The 20,513-nt window shown below is 38.0% G+C and overlaps 1 protein-coding gene across 1 annotated transcript in view; it reads left to right on the top strand.

Moving 5' to 3' along the window:
• Positions 1 to 20,513, top strand: part of lrrc1 (leucine rich repeat containing 1) — a 36,170-nt gene that overhangs the window by 4,487 nt on the left and 11,170 nt on the right. The window contains exons 2-7 of the mRNA XM_027165899.2: positions 7,736 to 7,853; positions 10,291 to 10,369; positions 11,430 to 11,519; positions 19,221 to 19,277; positions 19,633 to 19,696; positions 20,033 to 20,107. Of these exons, the coding sequence (XP_027021700.2) occupies positions 7,736 to 7,853; positions 10,291 to 10,369; positions 11,430 to 11,519; positions 19,221 to 19,277; positions 19,633 to 19,696; positions 20,033 to 20,107 (483 nt within the window). The remainder of the gene's footprint in view (positions 1 to 7,735; positions 7,854 to 10,290; positions 10,370 to 11,429; positions 11,520 to 19,220; positions 19,278 to 19,632; positions 19,697 to 20,032; positions 20,108 to 20,513) is intronic.

Below are 20,513 nucleotides of genomic sequence, written 5' to 3'. Positions count from 1 at the left end.
CCCTTTTCATTTCAGATTTTTCCCCTCCAAGTGTTTTTTTTTTAATACCCTACGTGTGCAAACATGAAATCCGAAGTCGTCGGATGTGAATCTCAGTTTCACCTTTAAAGGTGCGGTGTGTTACATTTGGAGAATTCCTGCTTTTAACCCTTTAATGTATGAGCGTCACTTATATATATATATATATATATATATATATATATATATATATATATATATATATATATATATATATATATATATATATATATCCCTAATATCATTTCACACAGATTAGGTGGCATTTAGAGCACAGATATGTATTCAATACATTTTGATCACTTCAAATCATTTGGTTAACGTAAAAACACATTCTTAACAAACAGATGTTTATAGAGCAGGGTATACAATATGATAACACAAAAAGTATCTTTTTGTTCTGGATTATAACTAGCAACAGTTATATATATTTTTTATAGCTATCAAAATTGGTCTATTTTTATAGCTAGTAAGGTCCTTTTAGCAGAAAGTACAAAGTAACGTTAACATCAGTTGGCATGAATAGCGTATTATTGTGTATGTGACTGAAAAAATGATCTACCTAAATACTTACTTACCTGCCCCCAAACACCCACCCACCCTTGGCTTGTTTTCTGCAGTCTTCCACCTCTTATTGTATCCCTGTAAATGTTTTTTTTTGGTTAATAGTCTACCACATAGCTAATTTGGCCATGCCCAATGCTTTTGCAACCTTTCTGCTGGGCCTCTTTTGATTTCTTGATCAACTGGTCTGAACTGACCTGAACTGGCCTGATCAACTGGACTGAACTGGTCTGAACTGACTTGAACTGGCCTGATCAACTGGACTGAACTGGATATCGAGATTTAACAGATTACAAATAGGCAATAAAATAAAAAGATTGAAGTCAAAATAAATGTCTTTTTTTCTGATTAATTGTAAGTGAACTAAGTTGCGAGGGAATAAAAGACACCTAGTCATAGCATGCTAAGCATATACAAAGTACTGTAAACCCTACACTGTTTGCTTTGTTTAGATCGAAACACCCTCCAATTTAATCTGAACGTTTATGTTCGTTATTTAAATTTATTTACAATGTACTGTAGTAGACAGCTATAATTAAAACAATACCATCTGGTCACTTGAATGCTGTAGATTTATACATAAAACCTTCAGCTGTTATTGTGAGTGACTCATCCCTAGACGACTTTTCAAAAAGACTTAGCATTGTTTACCTTTACGGTTATAATCTATCTATCCGGCGTCACCCAGAACAGGACAGGTTCCTGACAAGGTTTCATCATCTCAGGGACTTGATCCATGCCATTGTCGCTTCTGACTTACTCATTAGGTTTCTAAATATAAATATCTTGTAAAAAGTGCTTTGTAAATAAAATGAATTGGATTTATCGAGTTAAGGTAGATGTAGCGATAGCAGCTCACCGGGTTGACCAACAGATAATGTTAGCACGTGGATTTGAGTATTAAAGACACAAGAAGAAATCAGGTTTTCATAATGATTGTGTATTAATTCTTGTTTGAAAAGGAACTTTAAGCAGGAAGGTAGCTAAAATTCTAGCTAGGAGAATTTGCAGTCAGGATGGTGTTTAGTATTGTATCTTCTTTTTAACAAATCTCAATATAATTTACATCAATTTAACATCGTTAGTTTGTGGATTTTGTTGGTGTTTTTATTTGATGTCTGTGATTTTAGCTTTAGCTGACTTGTGCAATTTTTTTTTAACTTGTACAGACCAAAAGCATTTTTTTATTTTTTATTTTATGAAATATGGCAGACAATTTTTTAAAGGTTTAGCCAAAATCTTTTTAACACATTGTGTGTATTCTCTGTAAACAAAAGTAATTTTCAATTCATATTTTTTCAATCACGCACGTAAAGATTACAAATTATTATATTTTTTAATTAAAATTTTTTTTTATTGTCCGTCCGCTAAAATATAATCAATAGAATAGGATAGAAAAAAGATTAAAAAAAAGTAATATGGTAAAAATGTAATATCGGATAAAATGTAATGGAATAAGATTAAAATAAGATACATTAGAAAAGTGAAATGAAGTGGCATTAGCTGTACAGTGAAAAAATAGAGGAAAATGTCTTAAGAAAATAAATGCAGCACACAAAACAGTGCAGTTACTGATGATTATGAATAAAGTGCATAATGTGTAATTATGTGCAGTTTTTTTTCGGGTGTTAAAATGCATTGGAAAGAAAGCCTATAAGGTAATAATCCTCATAAAAAGGGTAGCCAACGATACCCTACACCCTATGACAGGAAATGTACAAGTAGAGAATAGAAAACCATAAGAAAATGGTTTCCTGAAATAAGTAGTACGGTTGAAGTCTGAACAGAAATGGGGGGTGAAGCAGGAGGAAAGAAACCTGTTCAACAAATGTAAAATGTGAGAATGTGGAAAGTGCAGCATGCCATGAGGACAGTCCAGAAATAGTTCAAATTTCATGCAGGCCCTGGTGGCTGTGTGGCTATGTACAAATCATAATGTAAGCGGAGTTTAGACATGGAGCTGATGATGGGTCTATGGTCTTAAAGTTCACAACACAATGCAGGGGAACGTGGCACCTATAGACACCAGGACATTTTTGCCATTCCTGAACAGACCTGCTGTTTTATTCCCTGTGTCTCATTGTACAGACTGCTGCGTGATGGCGTGTTTGGTTAAGTTAATGAAGCTGTTTAGCTGTTTGGAGAGCAAACAGGAGTGGCAGCGAGCAAACCGAGCAGAGATGGAGCCTATTTGTTATCCGTAGCTGTCGTGTTTTTAAAAAAAGCTTCAAGTTGTAATAAAGTACGGCAATAAAACCTCTTAATGATACTTCAATCAGAGATTTCTTAAACTCATTGGATTGTTAATAAGGGATGCTGTGAATCTACACACGCGCGCACACACGGAACACACCTGTATGGGCGTGGCAGATTGAAACGTTATTGACTGCGGCATTTCCCTGCAGTGTAAACACCTCAAGAGCACAGCAGACAGAAATGACAAAGCGTCACGTTTCCAGTAGTGCTAGTTTTCTTTCTCGTCTTCTTTCATCACAATCCGGTTTTTAGATTTCCCCAGGAGCTGAATCAGGAGGCACGGGATGCTCCGACTGACTCGCCTGTCAATCACTGTAGCGCTAGCCAATCGCGAGTGTTTGTGAGCTTAGGTATGTGGAAGAACGTAGAGTGAAACGTGTCTTAATGGCGGTCGGTAGCTAGCAAATAAGATGCGAATCGGCAAGACCGAACTGGGGAGAAAATAAAGGCAGAAAAAAAATCTGCTTTTTTGCATTAAAGGCGGACGATTTAAATATGACCATCTTGTCCCGTTCGCAATATTAATGCACCAAATCTAGGCTATTTATTTTTCCACTTAACGCCTTATAAACCCGTTCAGCTCTTCCTCTCCCTTTGTTTATGCCATGAATTACATTTCAAATCACAGTATGCAAAGAGAAGAACTATTCTCACTGTAGTCATCTTTTTTTTTTTGACCGATCGTTTACTTGAGTCTTTGTTAGATCGAAACTGGTGGCTTTAAACTCAGATTTGAACCTTTTGAGTTTTGCACATTACACAATAACTGTCCCCAAATATATGTAAAAAAAAAAATAAATTCATTTTTGCATTACAGCTTAAAAAGGCCACTTTTTTCCCTCCTACTATTTTAAGCAAGAGCTGCTGCTTTTATTGAATGACCTAAATATATTAATAGAATATGCTAATTTGCAACCTCAGCTGTTTGGTAATGTAAGTAACATAACACTTAAAGGTTGAAAGCAAGCTCGGTTTTGTTTACTCTTTAGACAGTAAATTAGCAACAGTTCTTGCAGTCTGAAATAGAAGTTTGGTTCCAAATCTCTTCAACCGAGATGTAAATATATGCTAATCGCTTGCAGTGTAATGGAGATCTGCATGTTTTTTTTTAGGTGAATTTTAAGAAACGGTGTACTAATGTTATGAGCGTACCAGTGAGCTCTGCTTGTTGCTGTGGGTACAGTACAGTGTCTCTCAGGAGACTTTACAGCTTGCAGGCTGAGCTCGAGGAACAGGACAAGTGAGATTTTTGTCTGACACTCGTTGCAACCATTTTCAACACAGTGACACTCGGTGGGATTTAGTTACTCAGGAGCCGAGCTGATTCGTTCTGTCTGGCCGTTCTCAGATACGGCGTCGAAGGCATAGGCCAAACTTCTAAACCCACATACCCTGGTCATATGTTACCCTTTTATTTTGTGTTTTTAAATTTAAATCTGAATTAAAACATCGATCATATCTGTTGGATGCATTTCTTTGGAATTGGATAACATTTTGTGTCTGTCGTACAGCGAGATCCATTATGTTGAACATTAAATGAAGGTGGGATGACCATTTTTCTATGTAGATTGTGATACTGAAGGAACTTTACCCCCAAATCTCCTGAAAACACTGCTGTTCTTTTTCGTTATTTTGTAGGATGGTGCACAAATTTTTGCACGGCATGAAATCATTATAATATGATGGATTTATTTTAAAGAGAAAATTTATGCGACAACTACGAGCAGTTTTGTCAGAGTGTCAAAGTCTGGGAGTAAGGAGAAGCGTCGACTGTCACGGATCGCAGGATTTTCTCTTCTGGGAAACTGTCAGCGGTGAAAGTTGAGGTGACGCAAAAAGTAGAGAGGCGGACGTGGATCTGAATACTCGGTTTCATTTGTATGTACAATATTTAACAATCAGAGTTGCAGTTGCGCTGTGTGTCATCATGTCAGTGAGAAACTGTGGCGGTTTTTTATATTCATTCACTGGTTTATTAAATATAACACGCGGTCACAGTTCTGATGCCAGACTTCACTTAGCTAACACTGAAGAAATCCTGAAAACTCCATCCTAGAATACTCCAGTTTAAAACTTAATGCTTCAGTAAGTAAAATTAGGCACGTTTCTGGCCCGAAGATTCATTCATCCATCTACATCCATCTAAGTGTTTCATCCAAGTCGGGGTGACACAGTCATGCTTATTTTTTGGGAAGTTGGACAAAACCCGAAGGAAACCCATGTGGAAATGGGAGAAAATAGTGTACTCGCATCAAGTCGATCTGTATTGCTACTTGACTTTATTTTATCCGTCACAATAATGTTTGCTAATGTTAACCAGTAAAAGTTATTATTTGTTTGCTTGGCGCTGTCATCATTGCAACAACAAACCTCATCTACTGTGACTCGAATAGTACTCTTTTTCATTTCAAAGGAGAACGGCTGGGGTTATAAAGTGTCTGCTTTTCACTTTACTGATGGATAAGTACTGTATTCTTGTATTCTTACATGTCTTCAGATAAATAAAACTCTCTGCTCTGCACAGATGAGGCATCAAACCAATCCAAATAAACACAAAGAATGCAATGATGCAATGAGAGAGTTCCTTCAAAAATCACGTCAGAGCTGCTAGCTAGTTAAACTTTGTACGTTTCCCATTAGCGAGTTTTTAAGTGAAGTAAACCCTGTAATCTCTTAGAGCTTGGAGTAGAAGCCGATTGCTCTGATGTAGCGTCTATTAGAGCTCACAAAGAGAGGAAATGAATTCTTCTTATCTGAGCCTCTCTTTTGTGACGTGATCGTAGCTTGTTCGCTAAAACGCTAGCATCTGAATAACGCCGACAAGGAACTAAGTGGCCTTTTTCCTTCCTCCTCTTTTTTTTCTTCTTCTCTCTCGATGAACTGCTGCTGTGTAATCTCTTACGCCTCATTGTTCATCAGAATCTCGTGGCCCTTTCATACGTCCCAGTCTTAAAGGACTCTTCATGTTTCTTTTAATGAACACAGATTTTTAATGAATATATTGCTCCTAGTAAGGTAGCTCAAAAGAGAAATAATTAATCAATGTACAGTGTTGAAAGTGTTGCTATTGTGAAAACTGACATTTCTTATCCCATCTGACTATTATGTAAAAGATTCTGTCCTTACTTGATTAGTGCCTTGTCATGGGCTTTTATTCTAAACGTCACGTAAAATCAACAGTCGGAACAATGAAATTGCTCGGTCGGGTCTTCATCAGCAGTCACGTGAAGACTTCGGCAGTAAGGGATTAGTGTTAAGTCTGTGGTGAACTCAGAAATGACGCTGAACTGTTAGTTCCTCAGGAGCTCTTGCTTGCTTAATTCCACTCAACTACAAACTGCTGCAAAAAGGACATTTTTAACATTTACATTATTTACTGTCCAGTGTCACCCAAGTAAGGATGAGGTTCCCTTTCCGAGCCCTGGTTCTCTCCCTCATGACGTCTCAGGGAGTTTTTTCCTTGCCACCGTCGCCTCAGGCTTGCTCATTTGGGATAGACGTTCGAGATGTATAGTAACTTCATATTAAACTTTTCGAATTGTTAATCTGTTTCTATACTTCTGTAAAGCTGCTTTGAGACAATGTGAATTGTTAAAAACCCTATACAATTAAAAAAAAATTCTCGCAGTGATGTTTACGATAACACAAACTGCGACACATTGGGTCAACCCAGACACCAGATCATCTGTGGTGTAGTTTTCCCTGCATTAAACAGGATTGACTTTGAAGGTGCGAGTTCACACCGTGTACGCAGCCTCTGATGACTAGCAGCTTCACCCCGTCTCAAGAGCCTCGGAAATCATGAAGCCAAATTGAATTCTTTCACTTTCTCTGCTCAAGAATTGCACTGGGATTTGAACGCAGTATGACAGCTTATGTCAGGGCTTCAATAAAGAATGGATTTATTTATCCTATTATGTGTGTGCTGGCAAAAAGGAAGAATAACTGACACCGAGGGAAGAAAAACATGCATTTTTTTTTTTTCATTATTGTTAACTTTTTGGGTTTTTATCAAGGCAGCGAAGCACTTCTTTATGAATAATATATATAAGCCGAACAAAACTTCAGGAGCTACAAAACATGTCGGTATCTGGACATCTTTTCCGAATGTGATTTTCTGCCGTTTACTTCCATTCATAGACAAGCCAGGTGAAGACTATATAGTTCCTCTAACACGGTGGTTAAGACCGCAGTCGTGATAAACACCACACAGGAAAGGTCGTTGTAGAAGTAGGGCAGATAAAGAGTTAAACGGCCGATTACATCAGCGGCGCGCAGATACACAGGGCTGTTTTGCCGGGCCACTGGACAAGCTTAATTGCTTAACTGTTCTTTTTGGAAAAGGAATCGATCGTGGCATTTCTACAGACAGTTTCAGACTGTTTTATGCTTCAACCGTTTCAGCTCCGTGACGGAGGCGTTTTTCTTTTTCCCCCTCACACCCTTTCTGTACATAGAATTTGAATTTAAAAAAAGTTTGCGATAAGTATGTGATGCTTTCAGTGTTGTTTTGTCAGCATCTTGTAATTATTGTTTTGAATGTATATTTAGGTCTCAGCAGCCTCCCAGACATGTTTTGGAGGGACGTCCTGTTCCTGTATGTAAATGTCACTGCCGATGATTACGTTCACCCTTTTTCATCTTTTTTTTGGAAATGATTCGTTTTCCTATTTGGGGATGATACACATCCCAGTACACTTGGTGCATTCTAGTCGAGCAGTTTTCTAATACACAATTAGTGGGGTAAAAAAAGCACATTGAATACAATACGCGTTGAGGAACCCAGCTCCATTGAGAAGTAGGAGATCTGATCTGAATAGATAATAACAAGACTGTAAATAGGACTTTACCGGCACTTGATTGCTCATAGAAATGATGTTTGCTTGCTGTCTTTCAGCAATTCTTCCAGCTGGTAAAATTAAGAAAGCTGGGACTGAGCGACAACGAGATCCAGAGACTTCCTCCTGAGATAGCCAACTTCATGCAACTTGTAGAGCTCGATGTCTCGCGCAACGGTAAGTGACCCCGGTTTCTCCTTTGTATTTGAGGTCACACACTTTATACTTAGGTTAGTACAACTTCTTTACGGTAGAACGCTTGAGCTTTATTAACTTTATCCTGACTTGAGCCCTTGAAAAGAAGCATGCTACCACCACCGTGCTTTACCGAAGGTCTGGTGGGCTTTAGCTAATAAGTAGTCTCGTGTTTTTGTGTCTTGTGTTGTTTTGTTTTTTGTTTCTGTTTTTTCAAATTTTTCAAAAAAGAAAACATGTAAGCGATAATCACATGAGGATTGAAGAGGTTATACGAGCGCACAGGCAGGAAGTCAATATTTGTACAGATGTTGTCGTAGGTCTCTCGGCAGCCTCCTTGGTACGTTTTTGTCTTATCTTTGTATCCATTTTGCAAAAACATCCTGCATTCAAAGGATTTTCTATTATTTTCTGTTCCCAAATGAATCCCAAAAGATCCTAGTATCTAGTACCTATAAGGTGGCTTGTATAAGTATTTCCCACCCTGAATTTTTCCACATTTTGTAGTACAATTTGGAATTCTCATGTCCTTAACCTACACAAAATAGTCATTCAATTGATGGAAAACAAATCTAGGTGTTTGGTTATTTGCAAAAAATCAAATGAAACCAAAAGTCTTCACCCCCGTTGCTGTAAATCCCCTGAAATTTATTACGTTTGTTCTTAAGAAATGGAAAGAGCATGGCACAGCCTTGACTCTACGTCGAGAAGGCCATTACTCAGAAATAGTTGACCTGGTCATGAAAGATAAGGAGGGAATAACTCATTGAAAAAAGCCAAGGCCAAGGCAGTGAGCCATGATGATGCTACCACCATCGTGCTTCACTGTGGAAATGACGTTCTCAGTGTGATTAGCACTGTTTGGTTTCTGCCAAACATAATGCTTTGTGTCAAGGTCACAAAGTCTGATCTTGGTATCGGATCGGAGAAACGATTTCCTCACGTTCGCTGAGTCGCTAACATGCTTTGGGATTTCATATGGTTCCTCAGTCCTTTATATAAAGCACAGCATATTGTAGAGTCTGGGCTCTAGTTGTCTTCAGCTCCATCAGAGATACCTTCAGCCTACCTGGCTGCTTCTCTGGGGTGAATAATCAAATATACAATCACTCATTTTCTGCATGCTTTTTTTTATTTTATTTCAGTTGTTAATAATTTGGCAAACTATATAAAATTTTGTCCCACAATTTTATTTGTCATCATACACAGTACGACGTAGTGAAATGCTTTGTACGTCTGCACCAAAAAAAAGTAGTAGATAAAATCAAGATAATTAAAATATGTTTAATAAAATAAATAAAAAAGTGAATAAAAATAATAAGGCACTCTCTCTCTTTCTCTCTCTCTCTCTCTCTCTCTCTCTCTCTCTCTCTCTCTCTCTCTCTCTCTCTCTCTCTCTCTCTCTATATATATATATATATATATATATATATATATATATATATATATATATATATATAGTGCTTTTTGATTTATTTATTTAAGTATATATTAAAGTAGATCAGAAAAATATAGTCAGAAAAAATATATTGTTTATTTGTTTTAATTCATTACTAATTATGGGTTGTTTTGTGTAGCTTAATGATCGATTTAAGTTTATTTTGGTTCCAGGTTGTTTGAAATATGTTGAAATGTAGAACGGAGGGATACTGATGTAAGAAACCATTACAAAAACCATCCTGTTTTGTAGAGCTTAACTCTACTTTTTGGATTAACGAAAAAAGTGAAAAGTAAAAAGTAAAAAAACACTGACACTTTTCCCAATATAACACCACGAGCTCATTAAAGATTTAAAAACTTTCAAACACCAAATCTACTAATAACACAATCCTTTTCTTTTTGTAATATCTGATTTTTTTCTATCCCGGAGGCCTTATTATACTAAACAGCAGCTCTTTTTCTTCAGACTCTGTTCCCACACACTAGCTTGCACACACCCTGTGTATTTTTTGCATCTTGTCAGTTTTTATTTTTTTTTTATTTTAAGCCCTCTGAGCTTAGCTATGGCACGGCCATCACTGGGAATATTTCTGTGCTGGGAACATGGCCTGGATCATAATTACTCCTTTTTCTGATCCGCTGTTCAAGTTTTATACGCCAATTTTATAACCTGGACTCCATGTTTGGCAAAGGATGTGCCGTAATTTTGCGGGCAGCTCAAATGGACTTAAATGGCTGTTTGAGTCCGTTTTGCGTTTCGTGCCTGGTGTCCGTAAGCACCGGGGCTGACTCGAAGCGGTTTTGTTAAACATTTCTAGCAAAAAGGATTGAACTTTGACCCGCTTCTGTATCCGTGTGCACTTCCTGCAACAAATAGATCCATTGCAATTACTGATCAGATTAAAATACAGATTAAAAAAAAGTGCATTTTGTAATAATAATGAGTTTAATTGTATAACCAACTTTTTATTTTCCGCAGACATTATCGAGATCCCAGAAAACATCTCCTTTTGCAAAGCCCTTCAAGTGGCAGACTTCAGCGGCAACCCTTTGACACGGTAAATGGAAGACGCCTGTATCACTTAACACAAACCGCATTCATATTAACACATTCACTTTTCTCTCTCAGACAAATAATCAGTGAGAGTATTAGTGATTGACCGCCGTTAACTATTTCCTTTCTTTTTATAAGTATTGTTTGTGCATTTCATGTTTTTTTTTCTTTTTTTCTTTCCGCTCCATTTAAATGATGTTTGATTTCATTTGAATCCGTCTGTTCATCCATGAGAACTATAGGGTCTGATTTAAGGTGATTGCACATCTTGCATCGCTGGCATTTTTTATTTATTTTTTGATTAGTACGAGTGTTCTCGCACTGATTGCGCTGTTCACTTTAAAACTTTTTGGCTTAACTGAACCCTAACAGCTCTGGGACTTGGCTGTAGTTGCGGTGAAATACTGATTGGATTTCAAAATGGTTTCGGATCAGATCGACTTTGTTTATTAGCAGATTTGTTAGTTCACACGGTCATAGTGCTTAAGCTGTTATTGCCTGTCTCTCACAGATCTGTGCCAGTGATGCACACAGGCATTTTTAGCCATTTAGTCTGACTATTTTATATATTTTCAAAACCATGTAATGTTTTAGAAATATTAAATTTTTCATTTTAGTGAATGGAAACTCATACACTCTTTCTCTTTGTCTGTCTGTCTGTCTCCCCCCCCATCTCTCTCTCCCTCTCTTTCTCTCTGTCTCTCTCTCTCTCTCTTTCTCTTTCTCTCTCTGTTTCTCTCTCTCTCTCTCTCTCTCTCTCTCTCTCTCTCTCTCTCTTTCTCTCTGTCTGTCTGTCTCTCTCTCCCCCTCTCTCTTTCTCTTTCTCTCTCTTTCTCTTTCTCTCTGTCTCTCTCTCTCTCTCTCTCTCTCTCTCTCTCTCTCTCTCTCTCTCTCTCTCTCTCTCTTTCTCTCTGTCTGTCTCTCTCTCCCCCTCTCTCTTTCTCTTTCTCTCTCTTTCTCTTTCTCTCTGTCTCTGTCTCTCTCTCTCTCTCTCTCTCTCTCTCTCTCTCTCTCTCTCTCTCTCTCTCTCTCTCTCTCTCACTTTTACTTTTTATCCCCCCCAGATTGCCGGACAGCTTTGCCGAATTGCGGAACCTAACATGTCTTTCCATCAATGACATTTCTTTACAAGCGCTTCCTGATAACATTGGAAAGTAAGCACACATTTCCTTTTTGCCTGTTGATGGAGGGGAAAAAGCACAGATATTGCTGACCATTTTGTTAATGACCCCCATAGGGACATTGCAAGAATATTAACAATAGCTAGATTTATCAGGTATGTGTTAAAATAAAAAAAAAAAACATTCTAGTTGATTCTGCTGAATTTTTAATTGCTGGATGTTTCCTGAGACCTGCCATTGTGGCACATTTCCCTCCAAGGTGCTTTTTATTTTTTATATTTTTGAACATCCTTTCCAACATTTAATTTTAAAAAATGGCACAACCTTTTAACATTTTGTGAGTTTTTTTTTAAGCTGACAGTTTTAATATATTTCCCATACTAACTTTTTCCTTTTTATTTTTATTTTTTTCTTTATGTCCAAGCTCTTGGTTAAAAATGATCAATAAACTATCAATACACGAATACTACCATAAACCCTTAGTTCATTGCACTTTAATGATTCTGCAGTAAATACAACATCTGGCAGTTTTGTGTTATTTGTATGCCAGTTCTGTTTCCTTCTGTTTCCATCTCTCTATCACCATTACTCTGTTCATTTCCTGTGTAATTTCCGCAAACTTCTTTGCTCTATCTTGCAAGCAATCAAGGGGGAGCAATCTGGGTTATTTCCAAAGATCTGTGTTTCTCTAGGCACTTAAAGGAATTACATTACAGCCCTGTCCTTATTGTACTGAGTCAAGGGATCATTTAAAAGCAGTGTCTTTTAAGTCTTTAACAGTCTTTTGCTAACATATAGCGTATAATGCGTATAGTGTAACAAATAGATTTGAATTAGAAAAAAAAAGCCATCTAACAATATGCAAATTCTTTTTTTTAACCTATATGATTCAAAATTCACAAAAAAATATAATTCTATTCACCGATTGATGTTTAGAAAACTTTCTCTCCCCTTTATTCATTTATTTGTTTTATTTATTTATTTAAATTTTTTTTTGCACGAACATGGTAAGACCGGTTTCAAGCAAACTCACAATTAGTGTCTATGCCAAAATAGTTCCTTATTTGAAGTGATATTTGACACGCCTCCTTCTAGCCGAGACCTTTTCATGAAGTTACATGAAAGAATTGTATGAAGCAAAGACCTGAAATCTAATGATTATCATCAAAGTGACTGGATGATTTGAATAAGAGGCGAACAAGACTGCACTTCAAAGCATTATTCCCGTTTTACCTCAGGAATTACGTGTCTTTGCATACGATCAAATGAACGTCTTAAATCTCCTTGATATTTTTTACTTGTCCTCCATGACTGGTGGAACTTTTGAAGCATTTTTATCCAAGAGGGCTTTAGCTCAGCCCGGTTCAGGCTAAACCGTTTATTGTATTGTACCATTTTAAGCCAGAAAAAATTACACGTCATGCGTTCAGCAAGCGTACAATATAGCGTGGCTTTAAAACCATATTTTATTTGTCAAAAAATGTCAAATAGAAATGTTTTAGGGGGGAAAAAGCAAGGTGGTGGCAGCATTGTGTAATGGGACTGCTTCTTTTAGGCAGGAACTAGATTTGTATTCAAGCTAGAGGCAGTCATGGGTAGGGCTAACTCCTGTGCATCTGTTTAACAGCTGAAGATGAGGAAAGATATTTAGCTTTCTATTAAATCAATGACCCAAAGCACACATCCACAAATCAACAAAAGAATACCTTTAGATTTCAATGATCCGGTCAGAGACCAGATCCTAACTTCGACTTGAAGCGGGCACAGAAGATCCCTTTGCAATTTTGAGAAACTTTTTGAAAGGAATAGAGGAGTAAAATGGGCAAAGGAAAAGATGCTGTTGGTAGATTCTAGCACGAAAGAAAATGTTTAACAGAGTATTGGTTAAGTGATGTTCCTCCTTTCTTAATACATTTCACAGATAATGAATGTTAATCAAAGAAAAGCAGACTTGAAAACGACTGTCTGAAAATATCTAGAGGCAGCTCAGACTCCACCCTCAGTGTAGTGTGATTATGTACATTATAGCATGTTCTGGTCACTGAACTGCTAGATGTGCTAGTGGTGGTGCACCTAAAAATAACATTTGTATGTTGCTTTGTATGTAATAGGAGTACTTTCAAGGGCAGATTTGGCCTTTTAGGGTGGGACAGAGTATCCAACCCATTTGGGCAAACGCCTGTTCCAATTCTTGTTGAAAAATTAGGTCATGATCTTAGAACAGGCTTAATTTCAGTTAATCAGTGACAATCCAGAGCTGTGGCCAGGCAGCAGACAAACAGTTTCCACTTTGCTTCCTTTATTTTGAGACCGTGTCTGTTCCTCAAACTATACATGAATAAAAATGCAGAAGTTCTCTGAATGTTTTAGAAATCTAATTAGCATAAATGTATTAATGTGTAAAATTATTTGTTTAAATTTTAGATCTCTGGACATTTGAAGCTGTTCATTTGCAACTTACTATTATCAGAGATCAAGGATTTAATGCAGTCTGTTTAACAGAATCGTAGATTAGACCGAATGTCAGACCCAACTTGCAGTGTTCATTTGAATTTCTGTTCCTGTTCAGCTGAGGACTACAGTGTTCACACTAAATAATGCAATTAAATATAAAATGAATTGTGCACAATACACTGTTGTATTTGCTATTTCAGCAGTTTAGAGAGTACTTATCATTTTCTCAGCCCTCAATCTATCATTTTCAGGGCCTATACCACTTACCCTTGAAATAAAAAGTGCTGTCTGTTGCCTAACAACATTTATTTTCTTGTTTTTTTTGGTTGCTGGTCATGGAAGGATGAAGAAGAAATACCATACACGAGTGTATGTCATTGCCACACAACTTGGCTAAACTGGCTTTCATGCTCTTATGCTGTTTTGTTGACCTGGTGCTTGTTGCCATGCGAACACCACCACAATTCGGTTATTGAGACTGCTCACACTCTCTGAAAACTGACCAAAAATTCTGAAGGGTCTGAAATCATCTGACCAATAATCTGACGGCTCACTCCGATATTGTTAGATTGTTTGCTGCTCCACTTGCACTGCATGTCAAACAATGACTCATGAAGCTGCAATTTAGCCCTGATTCTGAAAACTGATCATGGATCGTCCATAAGTCTGTTAGCAATATTTACATCTAATTCTATTGTCTTTATTTCTTTTACATTTCCTTAAAACCTTATGGAGACCCGGGGTGATTTTTCTCCATTATCCAACACCAGGTTTATCGGGTTTTGAAGGAATCATACCAAATATTGTTGTTGGCTGAAGTTCAGGTTTATGCCTAAAAGCAAAATTGCTTCATGCTGATTTAACTAAACCATGAAGAGGGTAGTGGGGCCTGGGGTGAAATCTCACAATAATGCTAAGATTATTGTTGAGAAGCTATTATTTATAGCTATAAATCACATCGGTCTGTGTGTTTAATCCTGCAGCTTGTTTCATTTTTAGATAATTCTTCTCCTTATCCCACCCCTATCATTGGCAATGTATTACAAGAAACCATTTGCAGGAGATTTACTCTCTTCTTTTTTTCCGCAATTTCTCTAGCATTTAGGCTCCAAAAATGAAATTGTCAATCAAATTTGGTCTTTAATTTCAGAATTGGGATCTGACCTCACAACTCTATGCGTTCTAGCAGAGAACATTTATCTGTTGATCGAAATACTGTAGATTTACCTCTATTTGCGTCTTGGCTACCCAGTTGGTTGGTGGTTCAATGGCTATGGCTACTTGTGCTACCGGTCAGCTGGATGTAGTATTAAATCCAAGCTCCGTTGAGCACCTTTAAGTAAGAACGTACGTCTTATGGACGTGAAGTTAAACATTATTTATTTGAAAAAAGGACAGTATGACTTATGAATGAATATAAAGTTATTCCAGAGATATTAATTTAATTGCTATTGTTTTACAGCATGCAATTCTTGACGTTTTGTATAGAATACCGTATTCTAAATCTTAATATCTTTCTTAGCTTTTTTAAATATTTGGCTATTAAGACCTTGTGGTATTAAGACCTTAGCTCAAATCTAAGTGTTTCCTTGCTATAATGTGACTAAGCTGAACTTTGAGCTTTGTACACTCACTAAATCACAATGAAGTAACTTGAACGATGGATTTGGTGCTGTTTGGGTGTATGCTGAAGCAGAATTGGGTTGTTTTTGAATTAGCTTACTTGTGTTTTTGGGGTTTCTTTTTTTTTTTTTTATTCTGCTTTGAGGTGAATATTATACAGTAAACTTTAACTCTGGAGCTTAGCCCCATCAAAGGCACTACTAAGAGCAGTCCAAAACAAAGTTTCAAAGAAGGTTGAGGTTGTAAAAACATGGAGTATTCAGTAATTATTGAATGGGAACTTAAGGCCATCTAATGTTCTGATTCCTTTTAAATGCAAACTGTGTAGTAGAAGTAAACACATGAATATATAGTTAGGCCATCCTTAAAAATATTCTTGTTTGCTGTAACCCGACCGACCCTGTCAATTTAGGACTGACTCAGTATTTTTTTATTTTGACCGACTTACCGGTTGTAAATTTGCGTTAAGACCGACCAATTTTTTTTTTACTCTTCAAACAATTAATACAAAAGCAATAAAATAATATTAATTATATTTTAGTAAGTATTGTAAATGCATAAATTGCCTAGGCCTACATACAAACGAAGGCTACGTTCTTTCTTTAAAATAAAAACCTATGATGTCATCTATGTTTACCAGGTGTCACACTATGGCCTGTGCGTTCACTTCGTCTCTTTCTCTCATTCACTGTCAGAGTCAAAGATTCGCGCTTGGTAATGATGGCTGCGGCTGCAGTAAACAAAATGTTCTCGGTTACCGTTCAAAGTCACACGGGTTCAGGCACCATAATACATCTAAAATATTCATTAAAACAGCACGACACTGCTTTAACTTGGCGGTTGCAAATGAAGGCACAGGGTTAAAGACACAGTCAGTGACGTCACGATATGCTAATTTGTTTAAATTCATACCGAAATAATCACCATCACCAAAATTTTCCTTTTTTTTTTTTACATTGAAACTTGGAAATCTTTTTTTTTTTGGTTACTGCAAACCAAAATATTTTTAAGGATGGCCTTACTTTAAAAAAAAAAAAAGAAAAAGAAAAAAAAAGTAGTTTTTCATAAACACTTCTGCTGGAATTGATTTTGCCCAAACAACAGGAAATACAGAACATATAGAACAGGTTGCTGTTGATTCAGAACGTGCTCCTTAGTTTTCCATACAAACACGGCTATCCTTTCAGTTTAGATGAATAGGCTTGTTATGGTATGTTATTGTTTCTATAGCAACATGGAGTTATATAGCAGACACTCCATGAAATCTAAAGCTTAAAATAAATACATTAAAAAGTATTTAACAAAAAAGGGGCAGACGTTTATTTAACCTTTATGGAAAGGACTTGCAGGTGTCAGTGCTATATAACAATGTAAAACATTTCCCTCATGGGAGTCTCTTCAGGAGAGAGGAATTTCATCGGGTTCTTGCTAACATGCAAAGCTGTTTGTCTTATTTACTTCACATGAGATGACATGAGAGAGAAAAAGGGGAGGTTGGTGAGGGAGCGACCGTTTTTGATGGTAAACAGGAAAAAGGTAACAGGAATGAACTTGCCTTGCAGACATTCCTTAACATTAAACGGAACTAAAAATACTTAAGTGTGACTGGTTCATTAATAAAAACAAGTAAATAAACAACTCCTTTACCTGACCTAATTCCTGAGCTACAACACCTTTACCTGAGCTACCCCTCCCTACCTGAACTAACCCCAGAGCTACCCCTCCCCTACCTGACCTAGCCCCAGAGCTACCCCTCCTTTACCTGATCTAACTCCTGTGCTACAACTCCTTTACCTGAGCTACCCCTCCCCTACCTGACCTAACCTCAGAGCTACCCCCCCACCTGAGGAATGCAATGCATGGTCGAATAACAAACTGAAATACACCATGAAATTACTAACAGGCCTCTAATACCTATGAAATCAAGATTCGATCAGGTGATCTTAACCAGATGTAGAATCAGGCATACAAGACTGACACATGAATACTTGCTGAAAGGCGAAGACCCCATTCAGTGCTCGTACTGCAGCAGTCCCCTTACTGTCAAGCACATTTTGTTGGACTGTCCTGCACATAATGATTTTATGAGGCCAATTCATTTAAAGAGCTATTTTACAAGGTTTCATCAGAAAAAGTTAGAGTTTCTGTCATATATTAATGTAAAAAAATCATTTAAGTTGTCTATATTTGTCTATATTTCTTTGTGATTTTAGATTATTTTAGTTCTTATTAACCGTTCTTGTCATGAAGATAGCCTCAGTAGCTGACATGGCAGTAAATTATAGCAACTAACTAACTAACTAACTAACCCCCTACCTGACCTAGCCCCAGAGCTACCCCTTCCCTACCGGACCTAGCCCCAGAGCTACCCCTCCCCTACCGGACTTAGCCCCAGAGCTACCCCTCCCCTACCGGACCTAGCCCCAGAGCTACCCCTCCCCTACTGGACCTAGCCCCAGAGCTACCCCTCCCCTACCTGACCTAACCCCAGAGCTACCCCTCCCCTACCTGACCTAACCACTGAGCTGCTCCTCTCCTACCTGACCTTACTACTGAGCTACATCTCCCTCACCTGACCTAACCCCTGAGCTATCCCTCCACCACCTGACCTTACTACTGAGCTACCCCTCCCTTACCTGACCTAACCACTGAACTACTCCTCCCCTACCTGACCTTACTACTGAGCTACCCCTCCCTTACTTGACCTAACCCCTGAGCTACCCCTCCTCTACCTAACCTAACCACTGAGCTACCCTTCCCCTACCTGACCTAACCCCTGAGCTACCCCTCCCTTACCTGACCTAACCACTGTGATATTCCTCCCCTACCTGACCTAACCCCTGAGCTACCCCTCCCCTATTTGACCTTACTACTGAACTACCCCTTCTCTACCTGACCTAACCACTGAGCTACCCCTCCCTTACCTGACCTAACCACTGAGCAACCCCTCCCCTATTTGACCTTACTACTGAGCTACCCCTCCCTTACCTGACCTAACCACTGAGCTACCCCTCCCTTACCTGACCTAACCACTGAGCTACCCCTCCCCTACCTGACCTAACCACTGTACCTTTTAATACTTTTTAAAATACATTATTATGCAGAACTATTAATGTTTAATTGGCATGTAAACAATCTCTTGAATTCAAACAGATTGATAAGTTTATGCTACATAATTAGCACACTAAGTCTAAACACTCACTTTAGCGTTGTTTTCCTGAACGATGCTGTTGTTTGTAGATTGTATGTATTCATTATTTGTTGTCCACCCACATAGAGTAGTTCTATACATGGACCTGTAATTCCAGCTGAACACTCCATGCTTTTCTGGTGAACTTTAATCTACCAAGGAGTCTAAATTAATCTTCTACATTTTCATGTATTTGTGTCAAATGAAGTTAAGTTGCCTCCATTTTGTGCTACCAATAAAAAAGTGGGTATGTTATGTTTATATTTTAAGTATATGTGCATCTATATGTTGTTACTGTGTCTGTTTGTCCAGTGATGTGAAGTTGCCTCCACTTTATTTTAAACCAGTTACAAAAAGATTGTGTTCGTATGAATTTGTGTGTTGTGTATTATTGTGTTGTGTGTGTGTGTGGAACTGTCAATTAAAGTGCATGCAATTCATAATTAGACTTTTTTTGTGCTTAACAGCCTTATCAACTTAGTTTCACTGGAACTCCGAGATAACATGCTCACATATTTACCTGAGTAAGTACACTATGCTAAAGTTATTTGTGTTCGTGTGCGAGAGAGAGTGCACGCGTGCGTGCGCGAGAGAGTGTGTGCATGTGTATGTGAGAGTGAGTGTGAGGGTGTGCGCGCGTGCGTTTGCGTATGAGAGTGTGCGTGCGTGTGTGTGTGTGTGTGTATGTGTATGTGTGAGAGTGAGTGTGTGTGTGTGAGAGTGAGTGTGTGTGTGTGAGAGTGCGTGTGTATGTGTGAGAGTGAGTGTGTATGTGTGAGAGTGAGTGTGTATGTGTGAGAGTGAGTGTGTGTATGTGTGTATGTATGTGTGAGAGTGTGTGTGTATGATTTCACACTTTGATGTTGTCTGTTTCCTCAGATCCCTTTCCCAGCTCCACAGACTGGAAGAACTTGATGTAGGGAACAATGATCTGTATAATCTGGTAAGCTCTGCTTTATTTATTCGCTTCTCTTTTTTTGCCGTATTATTCTGTAGGGTTTGGAATTCCATTTCAAGCAGCTACTTAACGGAAAGCCTTTTCACACAAACCTTTGAGAAAACGCAGCTGCCGAATTCTTTCCGTCAACATCTTGGCATTTTCACATTTTTGTGACTCGGCAGCAGCAGCAGCAGCAGCAGCGATGTGCTGAACAGAATGCTGCTTCACGGCTATTTTGCATAGCTCTGCATTCCTGCACATACTGGTGATTGTCACCTACTCCTGTTTTTTTGTTGTGTTGTTTTTTCCCCTGAACCGTGCAACACTGATTTCTTTCAGCCCGAGACAATAGGATGCCTTGTGAGCTTGAAGGACCTGTGGCTGGATGGAAACCAGCTGAATGAACTACCAAAGGTAAAGTATTCCTGAAGTGCTCTCATTAGGACAATCTCTGAGTCTGAGGGGCTTCAGTGTGAGCAAAACATTCACTGTGTGATAACTGGGATTATAACTCGGTATATCTAAGTATTTATAAACAAGACAATAATTTTGAGACATTGTTGCCTCACATCTCCAGGATCCCTTGTTCAGACCCAGGGGTATTTACCCTATCTACAAAACGCAGCTCCTGGAATTGGCACCAAATGAAATTATTATTATTATTAGTTTGTCTAAATTCATCGCTCACATACACAACCACACCGTAGTGAAATGCTGTCTGTGACTAAATGTAGAATAAGCGTAGAGTTACAATACAAATAGATTTTTCTGTACAAGGAGCAAAGAGGAAAAAATTTTTTTTTATTTTTTTAAAAAAATT

Source organism: Tachysurus fulvidraco, chromosome 4 (assembly GCF_022655615.1).
Source record: "Tachysurus fulvidraco isolate hzauxx_2018 chromosome 4, HZAU_PFXX_2.0, whole genome shotgun sequence".
Lineage (NCBI taxonomy): Eukaryota > Metazoa > Chordata > Actinopteri > Siluriformes > Bagridae > Tachysurus > Tachysurus fulvidraco.
Note: the sequence above shows the minus strand (reverse complement) of the source record. Positions and strands in the feature narration are given on the sequence as shown.